Source organism: Rutidosis leptorrhynchoides, chromosome 5 (assembly GCF_046630445.1).
Source record: "Rutidosis leptorrhynchoides isolate AG116_Rl617_1_P2 chromosome 5, CSIRO_AGI_Rlap_v1, whole genome shotgun sequence".
Classification (NCBI taxonomy): domain Eukaryota; kingdom Viridiplantae; phylum Streptophyta; class Magnoliopsida; order Asterales; family Asteraceae; genus Rutidosis; species Rutidosis leptorrhynchoides.
The window spans coordinates 156,558,749-156,584,487 of NC_092337.1; the positions used below are offsets into that span (position 1 = coordinate 156,558,749).

General features: G+C 33.8%; 1 protein-coding gene across 1 annotated transcript; it reads left to right on the forward strand.

Moving 5' to 3' along the window:
* Positions 1-10,839: 10,839 nt before the first annotated feature.
* Positions 10,840-12,600, forward strand: LOC139846976 (LOB domain-containing protein 41-like). Its single transcript, XM_071836568.1, has 2 exons — positions 10,840-11,327; positions 11,747-12,600. Exons 1-2 carry the CDS (start codon positions 11,138-11,140, stop codon positions 12,418-12,420), a joined length of 864 nt encoding a protein of 287 aa, XP_071692669.1. The 5' UTR covers positions 10,840-11,137; the 3' UTR covers positions 12,421-12,600.
* The last annotated feature ends 13,139 nt before the right edge of the window (positions 12,601-25,739 follow it).

Here is a 25,739-nt window from a genome sequence, read left to right on the forward strand (position 1 = left end):
AAGTCCAGGGAAATAACATGAGATATATCTGTTCATCCTCCACTTCTCGGATTTTAAATAGTGTGCAGATCCTATTAAAGGTACGTAGATGTTCATTTGGATCTTCCTTCGGCGCACCACTAAATTGGCATTGATTAGTCACCATGTGTAGAATTTGTCCTTTGATTTCATAATCTGGCGCATTAATGTCTGGATGAGTAATTGCGTGACCTTGGCCAGTGCGTTTAGCTCTCATTCGGTCTTCCATACTTAAAGGTTCCAGATTCTCCATAATTGAATTTGTTGAATCGGTATCACTAGATGATTCTGATTTAATGGTTCGTTCCTCAACAATCTCTGTTTGAATGATTGGTGGCTCCGGAGGAAAGTTTAATGGTTCAGGATCTATGAACCGTTCCTGAATATTCTCCGGATTCTCAATTGTGAGGTCGGGTTCAAAAAATGGATTATCGGAAATTTGAACTGAAGTACTTGGTCTACTGGATGACGATTCTAAAGAAAAATCAACGGCGGTTATATTTGCTAAATGTCTTGATCTAGTTACAGGCGGTGAACGTACAAAAGGTGATGAACGTCTTGCTCGGTGCATTCACTGAATATCCTATTAGTTTTAAAAAGGAAAGAAAAATTATAATAAGTTATCCAATCCATAGACTTTTCTGATTTTGCCCACGTTTTGAATAGCCAAAAGATGCAGCAGAGGGGCAGGATTCGTTTGGTCTCAATATAATTGAGGACTGTTTGGCTCCAATAACCCGGTCCACGTACAAATCCAACTATTACTACGAACCAGAAAATTTTGATGTCTATTAATTTAACCACTTAAAATAAATTTTCGTAATTTTAAGAAATTTAGATAAGAAGTAGAAAAAATTCTAAGTCCTAAAAACTAGAATAGCGAGAAATAAGAGAGAAAAAGAGTTCGTCGCAAAAGGTCGAAAAAGAAAAAATGGTTGAAAAATAAAAGGTGACGGAAAAATAAAAGAAACTTATAAAAACTTAAAAATAGTTGACTAACCTAACCTTATTACTACAACTAACTTAAAATTATAATCGCAAATTGAAATTACTAATTGGAATGATAATTGATACATAGTAAAAGGTCTAAAAATATTAAAGCTTACAGGAAAAACTAAATCCCAAATGGAAATAACTTAAAAAGAAACTAAAACTTAAAAAGGCGTCGCAAAATTCTAAAGTACCTAAATCTTAGTCTAAAGAAAAAGCACTTAAGGAATTCTACGGCAAAGCCTAAAAATCTAGGAGTAAAAATGACTATAGCAAAAACTAAGTTTAAAACTAAATATGAGCTAAAAATACAAAAGTTATGCTACAATGATTAAAAAGGGACAAAATATAAAAATATACAAAAAGTTGTAAAAAGTACAATTTTTATAAAAATATTATTTTTATATTATTTTTTTTAATAAAACTATTAATTTTACAATTTAATAAAACTAATTTAACTAAAGTATATAAATTAAATTAAAACTTAATTATAATATTAATAATAATTAGGGTTAATTAATAATAATAATTAATTAATACCCGTAATTAATGCTGATTTAGGGTTTTTTGTCGCCTGTCAGAGAAGCTCCGCGAGTCGCGGCAATTAAAGCATCAAATCCCGCGAGTCGCGGGGTTCCAGAATTCAGCTGACAGGTTTAAATATTCGACGCGTTTTTTCTTTATTTATTTTTTTTTTATTTTCTGTTTTCTGTTTTTTTCTATATATAAAAGATATTTAATAAAACTTATATTTTTATAAATTAAAATAAAAATAAAGAAACTTATAAAACTTAAATATTTAACAAAATCTTAAAAATACTTATATTTTTGTTTTTCTTTTTATATTTTCGAATATTTAAAACGTATTTTTACAAAAACGAATTTTTAATAGAAGTAAGCTAAAAATCTTTTTTTTTTTTTTTATATTAGCGTTGCGCTTCCTGCGTTTAAGAGTGTCCCCGGCAGCGGCGCCAAAAATACTTGATGTTATGCGAGGTGTATATAAAATAGTTTATATTTTACTAAAAAAAAACTATTAAATACGATACAATTTTACACAAGATATTTACTTATTTATAGAATGGATATACTTAAACCTTGCTACAACACTTATAGGCAGTGTACCTAATCGTACAGTAGTGTAGTTTTTAGTAAGTCCGGTTCGTTCCACAGGGAAATCTTTAAACAAAGCTCAACGCTATATTAGTTTACTTTTATAAAAATACAAATATATATATAAGTAATATTATTATTATAAAGGGGGGTTTTTACCGTTTAATGACCGGTTTGTCGATTTTAAGACTTTAGTCGCAGTTAAAACCTAATGTAAAATATAAAATAAATACAAGACTTAAATTAAAGCGTAAAGTAAATAACGATAATGAAATTGCGAATAATAAAAGTGCGATAAAATAAAATTGCGATAATTAAAAAGTACGATAATTAAAAGTGCGATTAAATAACAATAAATAAAAGTGCGATAATTAGAAGTGCAATTAAATATAAAATAAAGGAAATTAAATATGAAATAAAAGAATTATGCTTATTTAAACTTCCGTAATCATGATGTTTGACGTGTTGATTTTAGTTTTATGCCCATGGGTTAATTGTCCTTTGTCCTGGATTATTTAATATGTCCGTTTGGTTTTTGTCCATAACAGTCCATCAGTCATAAATATAAAGTGCGAGTGTCCTCGTCAAATTATTATTATACCCGAAGTTAAATATTCCAACTAATTGGGGATTCGAATTGTAACAAGGTTTTAATACTTTGTTTAATGAATACACCAGGTTATCAACTGCGTGTAAACCAAGGTTTTACTACTTTGTTAACAATTACACCAATCACCCTTGAATGTAATTTCACCCCTGTTTTAATTATTCTAGTGGCTATTAATCCATTCCCGTGTCCGGTTAAATGAACGATTATTCGTACATATAAATACCCCGCCCATCGTGTCCGATCGAGTGTATATGGTAATTTATAGGGACGCCCAATTGTAAATCTTTATATTAACATTAACAAACTTTCATTTAGTTAAACAAATATAAAGCCCATTAATAGCCCATAGTCTAATTTCCACAAGTGTCGTTCTTTTGTCCAAACCCCAATTATGGTACAAAGCCCAATTACCCAATTTTAGTAATTAGCCCAACATCATGATTACTTCGTTTTAAATAAGCATAATAATAACTTAGCTACGAGACATTAATATAAAAAGGTTGAACATAACTTACAATGATTAAAAATAGCGTAGCGTTACACGGACAGAATTTCGACTTACACCCTTACAACATTCGCTAACATACCCTTATTATTAGAATTATAATTAAAATTAAAATTAAAATTAAAATATAAATATAAATATATACGATATAGATAGAGAGATGGATATATTTTGTGGTTTTTTCGATCAGAATTCGTTTGCTTTTGTAGGAAGTTTCTGAAATTGGGGCTCCGCGACGCGCGGCATATTTTGCCTTCAAACTCCGCGAGTCGCGGAGATTGAAATTACAGCTCACACCTTTTGGAGTCTTTCTTGCCGACGGATTTTATATATAAATATAAAATATAAATAATTAATATAATTATTTATATATTATATTATATTCTTGTGCATAGTAGACTTGTAATTTTTAGTCCGTTGCGTCGAGCGTTAAGAGTTGACTCTGGTCCCGGTTCCGGATTTTCGAACGTCCTTGCGTACAATTTAATATCTTGTACTTTGCGTTTTGAATCTTGTACTCTTGTAATTTCGAGACGTTTCTTATCAATAATTGGAACCTTTTTGATTGTCTTTTGTACTTTTGAGCTTTTTGGTCGTTTACGTCTTCAATTCGTCGAATCTGTCTTTTGTCTTCACCTTTTATTATTTAAACGAATATCACTTGTAAATAGAACAATTGCAACTAAAAGCTTGTCTTTCTTGAGGAATAATGCTATGAAATATATGTTCGTTTTTAGCATTATCAGAAAATCAAGCGTGTTTGTTCTAAAATTAAGACAAATGAGGATATAAATCTTCTTAAGGATGAACCGATTCTCTAAAAGAGCATTGCATGACTAGGCATTATCGACCCAATATAATTATTGTGAGGCACCCCAAAAATGGCCTAATAAGCATTCGTTTTTAATGCTTCACTATCTTTTCCATTGAGAGTGCCGATGTTAGCATTTAGAGTTAGAACTTGACCTTGACATACATTTCGAGGCCAATGGTTAGTAAGCGCCATACGTGGTGTAGGTGCGATACTCCTTCCGAAATCATTCTGAATAGAGAAGACAAAAAACCATCCGTTTTCGTTTCCACTCCACGCATTTAAACCGACCAACTCACGCCAAAGAGTTGATGAATCAGAAAATACTCACCCCAAATTCACTATCAAATACGTTACCCTTTCCACCCTCTCTCCTTTCTCATTTCCAAAATCTAGAAATCCAAAGAGATAGATCGACCAAGTTTACTTCAAACATTTATCGAATAATTCCGAAATTTAAGACTGTTTTTGATATGTCAAAAGACCTATTTCTGGTGAAATACCTTTCTCTCTGGGCACAAGAAGAAATAGACAAAGTTATGAAGATGGGATATGCAAAAAAAAAAAAAAAAAAAATTGTTGAGCAAAGTCTCAAAAATAAAGAAGAGAAAAGTCTTCAAATAAAAGCATATATCCCCCAAGAAAATGAAGATTGTGACCCAGGAGGATTGCAGAAAAGAAGCAAAGTCTTCGCTGAAAATCAACACCCTCTAAAAGAACTCTTCAACAAAAATATAGTATCATCTTTCCTAGAAAAAGTATATCATCATGAAACCGAAATCTATTGAATCTCTCTAAATTTCAATGATTCAAAAAATCACCCTTTTCGCCATATCAAAACCTTCGCTTTTCTCCATAAACCAACCTTTAAACCCGCTCTTCCTCTTGAAAGAATGATTAGGGAGAAGACCAGTGCCGTCCTTATCTAACCGGTGGAGATTTGATTCTTGGTCAAGCCTATGACAATACTTGCAGCATGACTGGCTATGAGCGAATTCATTTCATAGATTGATAGGAACCCCAAATACTTGAGTGATTTGAGTGTCCCGTGTAAGAAAGTCAAAGTCATGTAACCTCCCCTCATGCTTGCAGAGATAGTTTCTACCCCTTTTAGAAGACGGTTTGTCTGATCTTGCTCTTATAATAAATAACAAGCCACTTGAATATTAGAACGAAAACCTCAGAAGCATCTTTGAACTCAAAATAAAAGAAAGGTTTGCTCGAGGACAAGCAAAGTCTAAGTGTGGGATATTTGATATCGGCTAAAAAGTCACGTTTTTACCCCCAATATTGAGACCCAAAAGCATAAAGTTCAAAACTTTGTCGGCAAATTAATCGCTTTTTTGGTTAAATTTGTAGATAAAGTAATTACGAAGACGATGCAAAAAGAATCAAGAGAATCAGAGATAAAACGAAGATTCTAGAGCAAAAACGGTGAAAGACAAGAAATCAAGTTACGATCCAGGGAACAGGCAGGTCAAACGGCTTGCCAAACGGCTTGCCAAACGGCCCGCCAGTATGTAAAACGGCTTGCCATACGGCCTTGGCAAACGGGCACATAAAACGACTTGCCCTTGCAAACGGGCTTGGCAAACGGCCTGCCAAACGTTTGCCAACCATTTTCTAACAAAAATCCTACTTTCCAGGGGTTTGGACATACCCCCTGCCAGGGGTTTAGACATACCCCCTATGAAAACCTCATGCCAGGGGTTTTTCCGCAATTTATTTAAAACTTTGCCACCAAGTATTTTCTATAAATGGGGGCTTCATCCCACCATTTCAACACACGCCTTCTTCACTTCTCTCTCTAAAACATCTCTCTATAGTCGCTCTCTAGTTATCTATAGGAGATTAGTCCTCTCTCTACTTTCTCTCTCTAGATTCTAGAGAGAGAATAGTACAGAGATTAGGAAAAATAATTATCTCTCTATTGTCGCTCTCTAGTGGTCAATAGGAGAATAGTATGTAGTTAGTAGTAGAAGCTATCAAGCATTGTAACGCTATGGATATTATGAAGAAATACAAGTGTTATTCTGCCGACATTATTCGGTAACATCTATCATTTCTTTTATTAATTTATTATAATATTCTTGTTTGATGTTTGTGATTTATTAATATTAGAAAGGCTTGTTGCCATGGTGTGTGAGTAATTGCTTGATTGTTTGCCATGATTTAATAATGCTAGTTAGGATGATTATCGTTTCGTACTCGCTTTCTGTCTATGATATTAAACCTCGTTATTATCGTCCTTTCACCAATAAACGTGATTAAAACCTTTTATAAAGTCGACAATTATAAGGTAATTAATTATCTGTGTTTATACATTGGTCAAGGTATGAACCCATCAGAAATACTATAAAGTACATGGGGAATTACTGTAGGACCAGATCAAGACATTGGTCAAGAGTATAAGACTCGAGGAAATACTGTTGCAACAGTAGAGTACAGTGTTGATGTACTATAGGACCACTTGAGCATGGTCAAGGTTAGAAGCTATGGAACCACTATAAGTCTAGTACATGGTGGATAACTAAGGGATTTATTGGGTAGATTTAAGTAAGGGCTGGTTTAAATCATAAATGGGAATTTAACGCACTATAATACAAACTAAGCTTATAAATCTTTAAGGATGACTGAGAACTATCAGATGTTCTAATTTGTCTACAAACCCTTAGATTTTACCAAACCATTGACAGAAAGAGATTCGAAACACAACCACTCACTTGGGTGATACACTAAGGTGTTAAGAAATGTTGGATATTATATATATGGCTATGCTACTTTATTCGTGCGCCCAAGGTATGCACTGCATCCAAGATGGGTCGCTCATATTCTTAAACCGGATAAAGCGTCGGGAGTTGAGCATAGCCCATCCGATCAGAATCTTCAAAGCCTAGTTCCTCGTGACATGCTAATCGGGAAATCGCTTAGTAGGGAATCTAGTGTTCACACTGAGGTATATCTATCTAATGAGTGTCTCGCAATCATTCCGACACTACATTATCTTAAATCATGGTGAACCACGTATTCTCTGTCCTTAGCTGTTGCATGCTAGCTAGCTTATTTTAATTATATTGCTTTAATATTTTAAATACAATTATAAATCAAATCAACCCAACTATTGCCTTTACACAATTTGATATTCCGGATAAAGTGGTGTCTAGAATAAACCGGTTGGACTTGATTGTTGGATTTTCCGAACAGTCGCCAATTTATTGGGACCAAAAGGATCCTGCCTCTCCACACAAGGTGTACCTGGCCACTAGTCTTGGATACTAAATTGTGTACAAACCCAATCTTAATTACTAAATTATCTGAATAAGCTCCGTTTCAAATTCGACCGCTTAAAGAACGACCGTAGGTCATATTTGCCCTTGCTAACCCATAATAAGGAATAATAGATTTAGGCCCAGTATATATAAATTAAACAATCAACTTCTTCTGTTGATATCCTGAATTGACGTTTTGCGACCTAACGACACCGCATAAATAAACCTTCCAATTTGGGCATATCACGTACCCATTCAAATCACGTCATACAACTTTCACACTACCTTCTATTTCTCAAAATGCCATGAAACCCTTGTCAAAAGATATATTCGTGAATATAATTCAATAAGTATACTAATATTAGTTGTGTGACAAAATTAGTTGTGTGAATTGAAAAAGAAAAGTTGTAAAAATCGAAAAAAATGTAAATTCGAGAAAACGGATATTATACCGAAAATACCGGTACCGATACTGGTACCGAACCGGTACCGATTTTGGTATTCGGTACGGTATTCGGTTATCGATTTTCTTTATTTCGGTATCGGTACGATACGTTACGGTACCTGTACCGATCTCATCCCTACTCCGTATTTCATAATAGCTATAGTTTGTGTTATGGTTGTGTTATGTTTTTAATTTGATGTTATGCTAGGCGGATCTATATTTCGTATTGTTTAATTCGGTTTAGATTATGGCTCTTAAGTTTCGTTTTTTAATTTCGGGGCTCGCCGGTGCTTTGGTTGTATTATGTTTTGATGTCTTCTTTCATTTTTTTGAACGACGATATCGACATCGAATCCTCCCATTTGTCACTCACACACTCGTTAGGAGAAACATTAATTCGCGACGATGTTGTCAACACCATCGAAGGTTGGGAAAATCCCCCAGAGACCCTTCTTAAATCGCATGATGTTGGTAGTACCATTAAAGATTGAAAACTCTCTGCTTGGAGTGAGAACCGAAACCGGGGGTCTGAAAACGAGTGCCTGAAAACGGGTGCCGAAACAGGGTGCCGAAATCGGGGCCGAAAACGGACGCCGAAAGCGGGGGGCAGAAACCGGGGGCCGTAACCAGGGGCCGAAAATCGGGGGCCGAAAACGGGTGCCGAAAACGGGCGCTGAAAACGGGGTGCCGAAACCAAGGGCCGAAAACGCGCAGAAAACGGGGTGCCGAAACCGGACGTCGAAACGGGGTCCAAAAATGGGGCCCGAAAACGGGTGCCGAAACTAGAGGCCGAAAACGGGTGCCGAAACAGGGTGCCGAAACCAGGGCCGAAACCGGGGGCGGAAAACCGGGGGTCGAAAACGGGCGCCGAAAACATGGGGCCAAAACCGGGGGTCGAAAACGCGCGCCGAAAACGCGCGCCGAAAACGCGCGCCGAACACTCGCGCCGGAAACGTGCGCCGAACACGCGCGCCGAAAATGGGCGCTGAAAACGGGGTCCAAAAATGGGGCCGAAACCGGGCGTCGAAAACGGGGTCCAAAAACGGGGGTCGAAACCGAGCGTCGAAAACGGGGGCCGAAAACTGGGCGCTAAAAACGCGTGCCGAAAAAGGGCGTCGAAACCGAGTGTCGAAAACTCGCGTCGAATAACGCGCCTCGAACTCGCGCTCTGAAATAAAATCTTATGAATTAAACCCATTTGAACCCATTTGGACCCATTTGGACCCTCAAGTAATTTTCTATACTGTGTTTGGACCCATTTGGGTCTTGGAATAATTTTTGATATTATGTGCTTAGACCCATTTGGGTCTTCAAGTAAAACCAATCAACCCATTTTTTAAGCTTTGGGTCTTGTTTGCCGGGTCTAGGTAGGTCCCTCAAATTGAATCACACTCCAATATCACTGAGTTAATTTTCGGTGGTTTCATTTATTTTTTTTATGTATCTGTATCAATTAGATTAATTAAAATTAAATCAAATGGCTAAACAATCTTTTTAAGCGCACCCTTTGGAACAACGAATTCATATGGGGTTGAAATATATTTTAGTATTAAAAAATGGCAAGTAGTGATTTGTGACCAAATTTTGATGAAGGGACTCCTGGTTTATGGGATAAGCATGAGAAAAGTTGCAATATTCCAATGTGGTATTATTATAGTTTATGACAAATGACAACGGCCCATGGTTTTTGCTTTTTCTTTGTTTCTTTCGGAATATTTTATTTATTTATATTATTTCTTCCGCTCATAGTTTTATCCAAATACCATAAACCAGACATTGGTTTAGGTTGCTGAGTCACTCCTCATATCAAAAGCTGAACACGACTTCCAGAAAATCAGGAGAGAGGATACCACAAGTGGGCCATACTTCACCTCCATCTTATGTGGCGACTCGACCCCACTCATTCCACGCGCTCCACCTTTTTTACTTCCATATTTTCACATCCACTTGTCCGCCGCATATCGCCACGTGTTAAACATCACATGAAGTTTCAGATCAAAATCATTAACAAGGGAAAGTCCACATACCACATTACTCCCTCCCTTACATTTTTACTCTCTCCCACAAAAATTACATAATTTAAAAAAATTAATTGTCGTATATATTTTTTTGATAAAATTTTATTTTTAATCTTTATTTTATATTTATATGGTTTTCTTTTATTATTTAAATGTATAAAAAAGTTATTAAATAACTTCACTTTATTATTCTTATATTCCGAAAGTGAATGATAAAGCATGTTTTCACATGAGGCTAGAGATAAACTTGAGTGCAATATAGATGTTTTTTTAGATTCAACGATGTTAACCTCGTGTCCAGTTACTATGATAACCCCAACCGAGATAATGATTTCGAGAGGGTGGGTAAAGGCTTACTCGCCGATAGATGGACGATGTTGGTCGGCAGTGAGGGATAAAACCTACAAGGAGCCATAGGAAGAAACTTTAGTGTTAATAAAACCTACAAGGAGCTGTCGGTGGTGTGGGTTTTTTTGCAATGACGTGGATTGTGAGTTGAAAATGTAAAGTTATGGTGTGTGGGTTTGGGTATTGGTTGAGATTGTTATATTAATATGACAAAACATAATTGGTAGTTGTGTAAAAAGAAGATAAAATTAATTAAATTAATAAAATTGTTCTATCCAAAGAAAACGAGCAACATACGTTGATGTATGCGTGGGAATCTCACTCACGCCCAAAATTTGGTTTATGCAACACTACACCACACAAAAGAACTTCGCGTTGGTTTTGGCTAGCTTATCCACCTACGCCGTGAGTTGGATCCCGTAACAAACAGTCTTACCAAAACTCATGTTTTGTTTAGATATGCAAGGAAACTCTCATATAAACGAGCACATTGACTTCCCCATAAAAGGTAAAAGTCATGTTAGAATATGCTAGTAGAAGAATGACTTAAATCTGGTTAAGGACGGATCACTAACAAAGTTAAACCGTTGATTGGATAATGAGTCTCAAGCGCCACCATTGAAAGTGAGTTAAATATGCGTGTGCTTAATATTAATTATTATTTAATTCAATTTTATATTTATTACATAATTTATACGTATATTTATAAATTATACTTCTCATCTGGATGTAGCCTAGAGCAAGGTTTTTGAATTGAACTTTACAAAAAAAAACAAAAAAAACAAAAATAGAATCGTTCAACCGAAATGAACTTGGAAAACTGGTTTTGTAAAACCCGGCCCATATATTATAATAATAATACCAGGTATTTGGAAACAACTGCACCCTCCCAAACATTCAGCGGCCACCCAAATTAAACATATATATACAACCCCATCACTTCATAAGTTTCAACCATTTTCTTTTTACTCTTTCAAAATTTAACTTTATCTAAAAAAAATTCTTGAAAAATGAGAATGAGCTGCAATGGGTGTCGAGTTCTTCGCAAAGGTTGTAGTGATGATTGTAGCATAAGACCTTGTTTAGAATGGATCAAATCGCCTGAATCACAAGCAAACGCCACCGTTTTTTTAGCTAAATTCTACGGTCGAGCCGGGCTCATGAATTTAGTTAACTCCGGTCCTGATAACCTTCGTCCTGGTAATTACTACAACTTTTTTTTTTTATAACATTTTTCTTTTACCTTTTGGCACAACATAGATACAACATTTAATGATTGTTCATTAAATATTTGATGATATAAAAAAATTCATTTTATTGTTACAAAAATAATACAAGTATTTTTTTGTTCACTAGTACTATTATTACAGCCTTAATGGTAGATTTATGGTCACAAGTATTTTTTAATTTTTATTTTAAAAAAATAGCATGGTTACAACTAATCAAATCAAATAATTATACTCCGTATAAGTTTTTAATTAGTTGATAATACTTTTATTTATGTTACTGGTATTTTGTTAATACGTAGTACTAGATTACTGTAATTAGGAGTGATAATAATAATAATAAAATAATACTAATATTATATATTAATATATTACTTTTTTTGTGTGTTACAGCTGTATTTAGGTCACTATTATACGAGGCATGTGGTCGGATAGTGAACCCGATATACGGGTCGGTCGGGTTATTATGGTCCGGAAAATGGCAGTTATGTCAAAATGCAGTAGAAGCAGTATTAAACGGGTCTCCAATAACTCAAATAGCTTCCGACCCGGAAGAGACAAATAACGGACCGCCATTGAAAGCGTACGATATCCGACACGTGTCAAAAGACGAGGCCTCCGGTGATGGGTCAAAGTCAAACGAACTTCACCGGATCAGGACACGATGTCGTTTCAAGAGATCAGGGACTAAATCAAAAACGAAAAGTAAATCGGGTTTTGTCGGATCATGTGATGAAGAATCGGGTCATGATGAAATTAATAAAATTAATAAAATTAACAGATCGTCTAGTGATCATGAATCTACGTTGAGTCATCAGTCTGAGACAGCGGCGGCGCATGTGGTGGAAGGTGACAGTCATGAGACGCCGGAAAAAGTTGTAGAGACGGCAGAGAGATCTGCCATTGCTCCGATTAAAGTGGAGAGAGAAGAGATTGAACTAGAGTTGACGCTTGGGTTTGAGCCGGTAAGTCGGAGCCGGAGCCGGAGTCCTGAAAAAGTTGTCGGAGATGGTGATAAGTCCGGTAATGGAGTTTGTAGGATAGAATTAGGATTACATCAGTTTTGATCTTTTTTTTTTTTTTTTTTTTTTTTTTAAGTTAATATATGGTACATTATCTTTTTGGCAAAATATGATAGTCCGTATTATATCTTATCTTCTCTATATATATGACTATGGCAATGGTGATGTGAATGTGAATATTAAAAAAATGACTATGAAACATGAACTTAGAACATTTTACACCTTAATTCCATTCAAGGGTGTCTTCCGCACATCGCGTTGCAGGACAGTAGGGGAGGGGGTTTTAATGCATTCGGATTGGGTCGGGTTTTTTCTAGACAGCAGTTGAAAGCGAGTTATGCAATTCTAAAGTGATGAACGTGTGGGTGATTAAGTTACTGGATGATCCTCTCCTGTTAAAAAAAAAACATGAACGTACAAGAACCATTTTAGAGTCCAAAGAAGGCCCAAACAAAGCAGTAGTTAGTTTGAATGTTTGGTACCAAAATAATTTAACATTTTAGTGCGTTTAGAAGAAAGAATTGAAGTCGAGTTAAATGAATAAAGCAGAGCAGAAAAAGTAAGATATATAAAAAACGAGATTGATTGAGAAATAACATACGAGTAATATGTTAACCATCTTCGTCCTAAGTAGATGATTTTGGACACTATGATTGTTTGTTTTCATCTTTTAAAACTTAACAATGATTTGAATCAACTAGCAAAACAATAACACTATGGCGACTTCTCCTATTTTTTTTTTATTATTTTTTTTTGTTGTGGAAAAGCAATAATTTTATTAACAAACACTAGAATATTACACGAGATGTCGCCCAATACAAAGTAGTCGACATGCCTATCAAGTGACAATTTGCACCATGCTAACCGACAAGATGTTAAGCTAACAATTACAATACAAAAGATTGAGAATTATGTAGTCAATTATGTCAATCGATATGTTTATTCCGAGAACGTTTCACGCCCATTTGAAGGATTTTATTTGGATTTCACAAAGTGCCACCGGACCACTCCAAACACTTATTGTTGAAATTTTTTTGGTTTCGGTTCCACCATATAAAATAGCCGCACGTCCAAATAACCACTTTCCATATCTTCGCTCCACTTTCCGTCATCGAAAGGTTTGGAAGACCAAGAAACATTTCATTGATACTTGGAGATGTTGTCACGTTCAAGCCCCATCATTTAAAAGCTTTGTACCAAACTTCATACGCGTGTTTACAAAAGAAAAGAGCGTGATGTACCGTTTTCATATCGTCGTCACAAAACGGAGAACGAACGGAATGTAAATCAACTCCACGTTTGTCAAGCTCGATCAATGTTGGTAGTCGCTTCTTCCTTGCTCTCCACACAAATACTTCAACCTTTTTTGGAACAAAATTATTTCGTAAAGGCTCCGTTCTATTTGTACCTGCAACTAAAATCTTCGCGTCGATCAATTTTGAAAGTTGTTTGTCGTAAACAACCCATTTGTAGCTAGTGTCCAGCGCTAAGTTTGCGATATCAATAACCACCTTGGATATCAGAGAAGTCGGTTATGTTAACTCACCATATGTGCGACCCGAAGGCGTCCATGACCAATCCCACATACCCGAACACTATGAGCCATCCCAACCAATTCGATCTCTCACAGTTGCATCCGCCTTTGTTTCCAATGGATATAGCCTTTAAAATCTGTTTTTAAAAGCTTCGGTACCCACCCATGTCTCATTCCAAAAAGAGGTGTTGTCTCCATTTCCGATTGCTTTCGCGAACGAGTTCCTAAACACCACGCTAATTGAATCAACTTGCGCACCTGTTTTGACAATGTTACACCAAGTAGTGTTGTTTGAGTAAAACGAATTGTGACACAAGTCTAAACCACCTGAGCGACCGTAAATGCTTACAATAACTTTGACCCACTGATATGACCAAAACGGGCGATTTTATTCATGCGGTGTCGTTAGGCCGCAAGGTGTCAGAATCAGCTATCAAGAGGTGAGAGCAATAGTTATAAATTTATATTTAGCGGGGCCTAAATCGTACTACTCCTTATTATGGTGAGTAAGGGAAGTATGACCTAGGGTCGTATTTTTAAGATATAGGTAGAATCGAACCAATAACTAAAGCTTAAGATAATCCTAAAGTGAAGGAGTAGTGGTTTATTGCCTAATCTTGGGTTTTATAATTTATAAGATAAAATAAAGTAAATGCGATAAAATTTGTAATTCAGATAGGGTTAAAGCAAGTGCATACTTTGGTTTCGTCAGTTACTTTGCCGAGATTATGGAATGCTGGCTCGTGAATAGGTAGTGACCTTATATTCATTATGAAAGGACCCGTTCATATACATTATAAACGATTCACAATAGTTGATTACATCGCGAGGTATTTGACCTCTATATGATACATTTTACAAACATTGCATTCGTTTTTAAAAGACAAACTTTCTTTACAACGAAAGTTGACGGCATGCACACCATTTCATAATACATCCAACTATAATTGGCTTAATAATAATCTTGATGAACTCAATGACTCGAATGCAACGTCTTTCAAAATATGCCATGAATGACTCCAAGTAATATCCTTAAAATGAGCTAATGCACAGCGGAAGATTTCTTTAATACCTGAAAATAAACATGCTTTAAAGTGTCAACCAAAAGGTTGGTGAGTTCACAGGTTTATCATAACAATCATTTCAATATATTAATAGACCACAAGATTTCCGTTTATAAATATATGTACACTCGCAAGTGTATAAAAGTATTCTATAAGTTGTAGGCACCCGGTAACAAGCCTTAACGTTCATGTTTTACCCTCTGAAGTACACCAGATCAGGTGTGTTTAAAATAACCTCGAAGTACTAAAGCATCTCATAGTCAGGATGGGGTTTGTCAGGCCCAATAGATCTATCTTTAGGATTCGCGCCTACCGTACATAGACAAGTAGTTTAATGTTACCAAGCTAAGGGTATATTTCTGGTTTAAACCCACGTAGAATTAGTTTTAGTATTTGTGCCTATTTCGTAAAACATTTATAAAAACGGCGCATGTATTCTCAGTCCCAAAAATATATATAAAAGGGAGCAAATGAAACTCACAATACTGTATTTCGTAGTAAAAATACATATAACGTCATTTAATAAGTGCAAGGTTGGCCTCGAATTCACGAACGTATCAATATTGAGATTCAATATTGCAGGAAAGTACGTAGACGCAACGGAGATGATAAACACTAGATTAACCTCACGAGCATACCCATGAACCATACCCATCACCTCCATAGCTATAACCCATAATTTCCTTAGCTTCGACTCATTCAAAAAAACTATTTTGAAATCACTCGGACAGCACTCCGTCGTAATATTTTATGTATACTAATAATATCTTGAAATAATACAGAGCAAATATATATATATATATATATATATATATATATATATATATATATATATATATATATATATATATATATATATATATATATATCAATTGAGAGAGTTTAGAGAAATATATTTTCAAGTTTCTATGAAATAATGAAACCTATTGAATTCTATTTATAATAGATTTTTGAATTATAAAAGTGAATTATTAAAGTATGAATTATTAAAGTATGAATTATTAAAGTGAATTATTAAAGTATGAATTATTAAAGTGAATTATTAAAGTATGAATTATTAAAGTGAATTATTAAAGTACGAATTATTAAAGTTAAAGTAAAGTAAAAGTAAAGTAAAGGTAAAGTTAAAGTATAGTAAAAGTATAAAAAAACTATGTATGTATAATACGCGTATAAATATATATAATATTAATTTAAATCGTTATATATATATTTAATGAAATAAAATATAAATATCGTTATATTTATTATACTGGTTAAGTAATGAGTTGTCAAAGTGATTCTAGATATTTATAAAAGTTATATACGTTTTAATAATAAAGTTCTTTTTAAACTGAAAACGTCTTTGTACGTTTGAAAATAGATTAATAGAATATTATGGAAACCAATTCTCCACTAACTTTTGTCTAACTTTCGTAAATGACACTTTTTATTTTTATTTATAAATAGCTTTACAAATTATTCTGAATATCGTTAAGAGGAATAGATTTTCTCAAATCATAGTGGACCTCTCAACAGAGACTTGTAATCATAATTCAATGTTTCTGATAATTCAATCATTTAATATATATTTTTTTCGTCGAAAATCATATTGAAACAAATACGTTCGTGTAAAGTATTATACGTTTAATACTTTATTAATATTCTCAACTTATAATATATATATACATATACATATCTATTTATATATAACGGTTCGTGAATCGTCGGAATTTGGTCGAGGTTATAATGAATGTATGAACACAGTTTAAAATTCTTGAGATTTAACTTAACAAACTTTTCTTATCGTGTCTGAATAATATAAAGATTAAAGTTTAAATTTGGTCGAAAATTTCCGGGTCGTCACACATTACGCTGGTCCTAACGCTCCTATCATAAGACATGTTACTGGGTAATACGTTAGGCTTGAAGATTCTGAATAGACAGTAACATGCCTTACCCCCGACACCCGTGCAGTCTGACTACAAGCACACACGTTCAAACGGCTCATCCAATTGAGTGACTCGGTTGGGTGATGTATTAACATTCCACAAAGGTCTACACTTTCTTAAGCATAATAGAATACAAGGTATGCCATATCCGAGAGACGTGATGTGTTTCGATGCTTTCGTTAATGATTGGATTTAAAAAGATAGTTAGGCCCTTGAAAAGAGTTCAACCATAAAGAACACCATGGTCAAGTCGGTTTGACTTCCATGAACACGTTCGATTATTCTAATGGTCCAATCAGTTATTTGTTTAAACAAACAGTTCCTTAATTAACTAAGAATCCCTCAAGCGGGGTGCAATGCTTAAGATCGCGTTATGGTGAAGTGTACTAATCAGCACTGATCGGGTTCCATGGCCTTACTTAGAAGAAGTACAGCTTACAACAACCGTTTGTGCTTTAGCGTGCATGTACGAAGTTTATATGCTTGGTGACTACACTAGCATGGTCTAGGACCGACAATGTACTAGGGGTCTAGTTAGATGTTTCAGTACGAAAGAGTCCTCAGTCGGAATCCAGGGCTCGGTGGACTTACTACAACCGGTGTGCCTCAGTCAAACTTACATTGTATCCGATAGGCTTCTCTTACCAAGGGGTGACATAGATAGTGTACTCTGAATCGGGGTTCGCGACTTCCCAATAACAGAGCCGATAACTACGTTCTATTAGTTGGAAAAGCGATTGAGTTTAAAGCATAATCGGAAAACATCTTGACAACATACACAAACCATAATATTATTTCGGCATTATAATTGACTACATCATAACATACATTAAAGATAACTACTCGCTAATCATGGTAAGAATATCAAAAAGCATAATAATGAAAGACATTATATAAAGACAAAGGATAGAATGAACAGTAGAATAAACGAGTTCAGAATACAAAAGTGACAACTTCAAACTTCAGACCACTCCCAATACAAAATTCGGCGTTCTTCTCCGGGTACTAGGTTTCCCGCACGGAGTCGAAGACCTTGAAAGTATGACAAATATTGTAGAAAGAGAGAGAGAGAGAAGTGATTTGAAGTGTATGTAAAAATGAATGCAAAACGTACCTTAAATAGGCAAGATTTTCCTGGCATACGGCTGGCAAGCCGTATGACAGGCGGTATGGCAGGCTGTATGCCAAGGCCGTATGTCAGGACAAGCCGTTTTGTGTGCCCAGATGGTGGCAGGCCGTTTTCCATAGTGGCAGGCCATATGGCAAGCCGTATGGCCTGCCCTGGTCTGCTGTTTTGCTGGATCGTAACTTGACCTCCTGGGTCGTACCTTTTTTTTTTTCACCGTTTTCGCTCTAGAATCTTCGTTTTAGCTCCAATTTTCTTGATTCTTTTTGCACCACATTCGTAGTCGCTTGATCTTTACTTTTAATTGATGAAGCGAGTATTTTGACGATAAAGATTGGAAATTTATACCGGGGTGAAAACGTGACTTTTTAGCCGATATCAAATATCCCACACTTAGACTTTGCTTGTCCTCAAGCAAACTTCTCATTTTTACTTTAAGAAATCTTTTCAGAGTTTCCTTTCTAATAGCCTAAGCGGACCTGCTTTTTATTATAAGAGCGAAAAGATAAGGTGAGTCATCTATGTTGGGGTTGAAACTATTTTTGCAAGCATGCGAGGATGTTACTTGACTTAGGCTAGCTTTCACGGGTCACTCAAATCACACAAGTGTCTTAGGGATCCCTATAGATCTAAGAAATGAATTCACTCATAGCCAGTCATGTTGCACCCATTGTCATAGGCTTGATAAAGACTCAAATCCTTCCTACTAATGTGAAAACACTAATAACCATAGCTTCTAGGTCATTTGTCAATTTGGAAGGATGGAAATGAATTTTAGAGTGGTGGTGAAGTTGTTTTAAGGGGTGAGAAAAGGGTAACATAGTCTTTTTAGAGACTTTTATTTTGAATTTTGAATGTGAAAGATAGGTAGGAGTGCTGATTTTTGAGAAGCACTTTCGAACTTTTCTCCTTTTGGATTGCGGTCGAGTTCTTCTTCGGCATTTCTCTTTATAAGTTCTGCTCCTTTTCTCAGAACTTTGAAAATACACATTTTTTTGGAGATTTTATCTCGAGAAACTTTCTTCCGGTAAACTTTTTGCAAGACCTTTGACGTGATACTTGAGAAGTTTATAACATCGAATTTTCGGAAGAAATCTCATTTTCTGGATTTTTCGAGTGGTAGTAAAGATGATGTGGATGACGTTGTGATGTGGTAGAAGTGGCGGAAGGTGTGAAAGATTTATTTTGACAAATGGCTAGCTCTTCTGATTATACAAGAATCACATTTCGTTACTTGGAAATGCAGATCTAGAGCAAGTTATGATTCTGAGTACAGACATCGGCACTCTCAACGGAAAATAGTGAAACATTAAAGATGAATGCTTATACGGTCTTATTTGGGTGCCTCACCATATTCAATTTAGGTCAATAATGCCTAGTCATGCAATGTTCTATTAGAGATTCGGTTCGTCCTAACAAGATTTCTTCCTTTACTTAAGCCTTAATTTTATTTATAAACGTTTTAAGTTTTCGAAAGTACTTTTTCGGAAAGGCTTTCTCTTGTTAAATTTTTTTGAAATTTGGCTTAAGGACTCGGAATATTTGTAATGGGGTTATTTTAATATGCCATAAAAAGATTATACCAACATCCCACACTTAGACGAACATTGTCCCCAATGTTCCTAGTGTATATCCCACACTTAGGAGTTTTAGTTAAAGATTTTTGGGAATATTTTTCTAGTGTTTATTTGGGTTGGAATCCACACTTAGTGATAAGCTAGGATGTGGCATAGTTAAAAATTTGAGCTAGTAACGAGAAGAAAGGAGTACCCCCAGCGGATAGTCGTGGTTGCTTGTGAAGAAACTGGCTGGCTTGTGAAGACAGGTTGTTTCAGCAATCTTGGAAGTTACGCCCTCTATTGATCGGCTCATTTGTCATCCTTTATTCTTCTACTCTACTTTATTTCACGGGTTGCCTCCCGAGAAGCGCTTTTGTTTAAGTTCATTGGCTCGACCATAATGATGCCTAAAAAGCTGACATTCCCCTCTGGTAGTTGTAGTTGTGGTCTTCTCGAGGAAATGTGAGTCTTGGCGGATTGATTCGGAGAAATTGTCGAACCAAAAGTGGTAGAAGGTCTGGTATTTCTCTTGAAGATCTTCTGAAGGAGAGATAATGTGCGGTTACAGCTCGTGACAAATCTTGAAGTCCGATGAGAATATTGAAATGACCCGTTCATATACATTATAAACGATTCACAATAGTTGATTACATTGCGAGGTATTTGACCTCTATATGATACATTTTACAAACATTGCATTCGTTTTTAAAAGACAAAATTTCTTTACATCGAAAATTGACAGGCATGCATACCATTTCATAATATCCAGTATCCAACTATAAATTGATTTAATAATAATCTTTGATGAACTCAATGACTCGAATGCAACGTTCTTCGAAATATGCTATGAAAGACTCCAAGTAATATCTTTAAAATGAGCAAATGCACAGCGGAAGATTTCTTTAACACCTGAGAATAAACATGCTTTAAAGTGTCAACCAAAAGGTTGGTGAGTTCATTAGTTTATCATAATCATTTATTTCCATCATTTTAATAGACCACAAGAATTTCATTTCCAGTTCTCATAAATATACGTCCCATGCATAGAGACAAAAATAATCATTCATATGGTGAACACCTGGTAACTGGCATTAACTAGATACATATAAGAATATCCCCTATCATTCCGGGATCCTCCTTCGGACATGATATAAATTTTGAAGTACTAAAGCATCCGGTACTTTGGATGGGGTTTGTTAGGCCCAATAGATCTATCTTTAGGATTCGCGTCAATTAGGGTGTCTGTTCCCTAATTCTTAGATTACCAGACTTTAATAAAAAGGGGCATATTCGATTTCGATAATTCAACCATAGAATGTAGTTTCAATTACTTGTGTCTATTTCGTCAAACATTTATAAAAGCGCATGTATTCTCAGTCCCAAAAATATAAAGGGTAAAAAGGCAAATGAAACTCACGCATATAAATATTGTAAAATAGTTAATAAAGCATTTATATGTATTCTCAGTCCCAAAAATGTAAAGAGTAAAAGGACAAATGAAACTCACACATATAATTATTGTAAAACAGTTAATAAAGCATTTGCATGTATTCTCAGTCCCAAAAATGTAAAGAGTAAAAGGGGAGTAAATGAAACTCACCATACTGTATTTCGTAGTAAAAATACATATAGCGTCATTGAACAAGTGCAAGGTTGGCCTCGGATTCACGAACCTAAATTAATTATATATAATTATGTATTGGTCAATATTTGTCTAACAAATTAGGCCAAGTCATAGTGTACCACAATCCTAATGCTCGAGACTAATATGCAAAAGTCAACAAAAGTAAATTTGACTCAAAATAATTTCCAAAAATCTATACATGATTAATATATAGTTTAAATATCGTCGTTTTATATTTTTAAAAGATTTATTAGAGTAAATAATATAATTTATTTTTAATAAATAAAATTTTATATTAAATTTATATAATATCATATAATTTTATATATATTAAGTAATAAAATTTATAGGGTTCATTTAATACCATAAAGATAATATGATAGGTATTATTAAAGTAAGTTATTACACGTAGTAAAATATGTTTGTATCACATATTTATTTAATAAAATAATGTCTATAATGATAGTAAGTAAAAGTTGTATTATTTTGTAATAATAATTATTATTATAAATATATCAATATTTATAATTACTAAGATGACATTATGATAAAACGATAATTCTAATTATTATAACTTTAATATTTACGATAATTTTTAATATTATCTTTAAAATAATAATTCTATCTAAAATAATAATAATAATGATATTTTATAGTAACAATGACATTTCTATTAAAATGATAATTTTTGTTAAAATGATAGTTTTAATACTAACGATATTTTTAATAATAATAGTAATGATAAAAATAATAAGAACGATAATTTTATCTAAATCAATATCTTATAATATTTTAATTTCATCATGATACTCTTACTCATTATTTCCTAATCGTTTCGTTTAATAGCTTTTAATTGTCTTTTATATCGTGTTCATAATAATGATAATAATAGTAATCAAAATAATTAGGTGTTACAAATATTTGTTTTAATTACACTAATATTACTAATGATAGTTACTATAACATTTTTTAACGATAATACTAATAATTATCTTAATGATAATATAGTAAAAATAATAATAACAATGACAATATCCATTTTTAAATAATGATATATATATATATTAATAATGATAATAATAATAATAATAATACTAATAATAATAATAATAATAATTGGATAATAATAATAATAATACTAATTATAACTTTAACGATAATAACGATAGTAATAATAAAAAAAAAATAACAATTTTTAATGATAAATTCCTTTTATTGATAAAGATAATAATAATGATAATAATAAGATAAAACTAGAACGACGATAAAAACGACGATAATAATAATCATTTTTAATAAAAATATAGAAAATTCAATTTATTATAACTTCTAATCCGTTCATCGAAACCATTCGATATCTAAAGGAAAAGTCCTTAATTTTTCGCTAGCTTTCCAAGAACATGCATATCTTATACCTTATCTCAACCGCAAGTGTAACTAATTCAATATTCAACCTAACCTGTCTAAGGGCAATATCAAAAGTACAAGCATGCATAATCCTAAATACTCGAGCACTAGTCAGGGATACACTATTAGTATGTAAAAGTTAAATTATGAGTACTCACGTATCAATATTGAGATTCAATATTGCGGGAAAGGTACGTAGACGCAACGGAAATGATAAACACTATATTAACCTCACGAGCATATCCATGAACCATACTCAATCACCTCCATAGCTATAACCCATAATTTCCTTAATCCTATCCTACTCGAAAAACAATTTCGAAATCACTCGGACAGCACTCCGTCGTAATATTTTATGTATACTAATAATATCTTGAAATAATACGGAGTAAATATATATATATGTAAATCGATTGAGGTAGTTTAGAGAAAAATATTTTCAAGTTTCTATGAAATAATGAAACCTATTGAATTCTATTTATAATAGATTTTTGAATTATTAAAGTGAATTATTAAAGTATGAATTATTAAAGTGAATTATTAAAGTATGAATTATTAAAGTGAATTATTAAAGTATGAATTATTAAAGTGAATTATTAAAGTTAAAGTAAAGTAAAAATAAAGTAAAGGTAAAGTTTAAGTATAGTAAAAGTATAAAACTATGTACGTATAATACGCGTATAAATATATATAATATTAATTTAAATCGTTATATATATTTAATAAAATAAAATATAAATATCGTTATCTTTATCATACTAGTTAAGTAATGAGTTGTCAAAAGTGGTTCTAGATATTTAAAAAAGTTATATACGTTTTAATAATAAAGTTCTTTTTAAACTGAAAACGTTTTTGTACGTTTGAAACTAAATAGATTAATCGAGTCTTTATGAGATTCAATCTTCCACTATCCTTTGTCTAGTTCTCAATGATTGACAATTTGTTCTTATTTATAAATCACTTTACCATTTTCCGAATATTGTTAAAACGGAAAGATTTCTCAAATCAACGTGAGCCTTTCAACAGAGACTTGTAATCATAATTCAATATATCTGATAATTCAATCATTTGATCTTATCTTCTAATTCCATTGATAAATATTTTGAAACAGATACAATCATATAAAGTATTTAATCTAATATTTTGTTTACGTTTCAAGTTATAATATATATACATATATACATATATAATCATATTCGTTTAATGGTTCGTGAATCGTTGGAACATGGTCGAGGTTGAATGAATGTATGAACATAGTTTAAAATTCTTGCAATTTAACTTAACAAATATTGCTTATCGTGTCAGAAACATATAAAGATTAAAGTTTAAATTTGGTTGGAAATTTTCGGGTTGTCACAGTACCTACCCGTTAAAGAAATTTCGTCCCGAAATTTGAGTGGAAAGGTCGTGAATGATAATAAGTATGTTTTCATGATGCATACGAGCTGAAAATTAGAGTTTTATCATCAGCGAATAATTTGGATAAACAATCCATTTATATGAAGAGTACGAATGAAGCTAACATAGAAGAGTGAAATGAGTAAGTGTAGATTCATCTTATCATTTGACGTAGATATGATTGATTCCCAGATTTCAAGGGATTTGAAGAAAATCTTCTTAATAAGATTTGACTCTCCGGTAATCAAGGGAATTAGGATCCGCTTTAAATGCGATCGTCCATTTTAATTGTTCTGTCGGAGATTTTCTTATAAATTCACCTCCTTCATTTCCTTACAACTCACACCTTCTGTTGATGCATTTTATGCAAGTTGCTAGACATCTATCCGCATCCATTGCAGGTACAATAGTTTACAGGCCACCATGATTGCTCGTTATTATCCTATCCGTGTTTGTATGTGGTTACAGGAACTGCAGGAACGAGATTTAGATGTTTAACTATGTTAGACTTAGTCAGACATACGAGTGAAGCCTCACTAGTACAGCTGACAGGCTCATACGCACGGTTGATGCTGAGCTAAGTCACAATTACAACCTAAATGAGAAGACACGAGTGAGTGATCACCCGTACGACTGATGAAGCCAACTCGTACGTGTGATGAATGAATCGTATAGGTGAGTCAACAGCAGGGGTATATAAAGTCTTATGTTCTTCATTTTAGGTTAAGCCTCTCATTTGTTACACACACTCAGATCTAGTGAGCTCCTCCGATTCTCTCTCAGTCCAAATCACCCAGGTGGTGAATAATAGCTCTAGGTGTTGATCTAATCACACTTGATTTAGTTGTGGTTTGACTAAATTAATCAAAAAAAACTTAACCTATTCACTAGAGGGTTTGATTCACTTATTCCGCCATCGTATGAGTTAAATCTCTTGATTTCTAAGTTCCTAGTCATGTTTCATCACCTTCTATTCTTTCTCCCTCAACTCATATTTTAAAGTATTCATCAATATGCTCCATCCAGTTCTGATTCTCGATATACTTCTAACTTTCATATCGGTCATTCTTCTTTTTCATCTAACACCGGAAGAATCTATTTACTTCTACTATACTCTTGGGTTTATAGTGTTTCTAGTTCTCCCGTGTCTTTATATTGCTATATGCATCGATATATATGGTTTATAATTTCTGGTTTGTCGTTGGGATTTATATGTTCCCTTATATTTCAAAGTATCTGCTTCTGTCTTCTATAATCATTATCATTCACAGTTAATGCTCTCTTTTATTTGCTGCAATTTATACCCCAATTTCTATTTCAGAGTTTTGTCCTTTCGTTTCTTCTTCTTGCGATTAAGCACCGCTTGTAATGGTCCAGAATTCACAGATATGAATTTCGGAATGAACATTGTTAATGTTCTAGGAAGGAAATTGTGATGGCACGATCTTGACTTGTCAAATTACTAGAATACCTTGGAAAAGGCCGAATCATCAAGAAATATTTTCTTGATATTTTAGAGGTTAAATAGAATACAAGAGTCGTATAACATGGCACATGATGATGTTATGATCTGTGAATCATCGCGTTCCATTTAGAAACTCAGCATGACTTACTGTAATATAATCACATTGATCAAGTGTCATTATATTATACTAATTCATGCTTCAGTTCCCAACATTACTTCAAAATATTCCTATTTTAAACTTGAATGTTTCAGAATT

Excerpts from the sequence above, each read along its gene's own strand:
- LOC139846976 (XM_071836568.1), top strand. The coding sequence starts at position 11,138 with ATGAGAATGAGCTGCAATGGGTGTCGAGTTCTTCGCAAAGGTTGTAGT. Across the intron at positions 11,328-11,746 it reads TCCTGATAACCTTCGTCCTG|CTGTATTTAGGTCACTATTA; the intron begins GTAATTACTACA and ends TGTGTGTTACAG.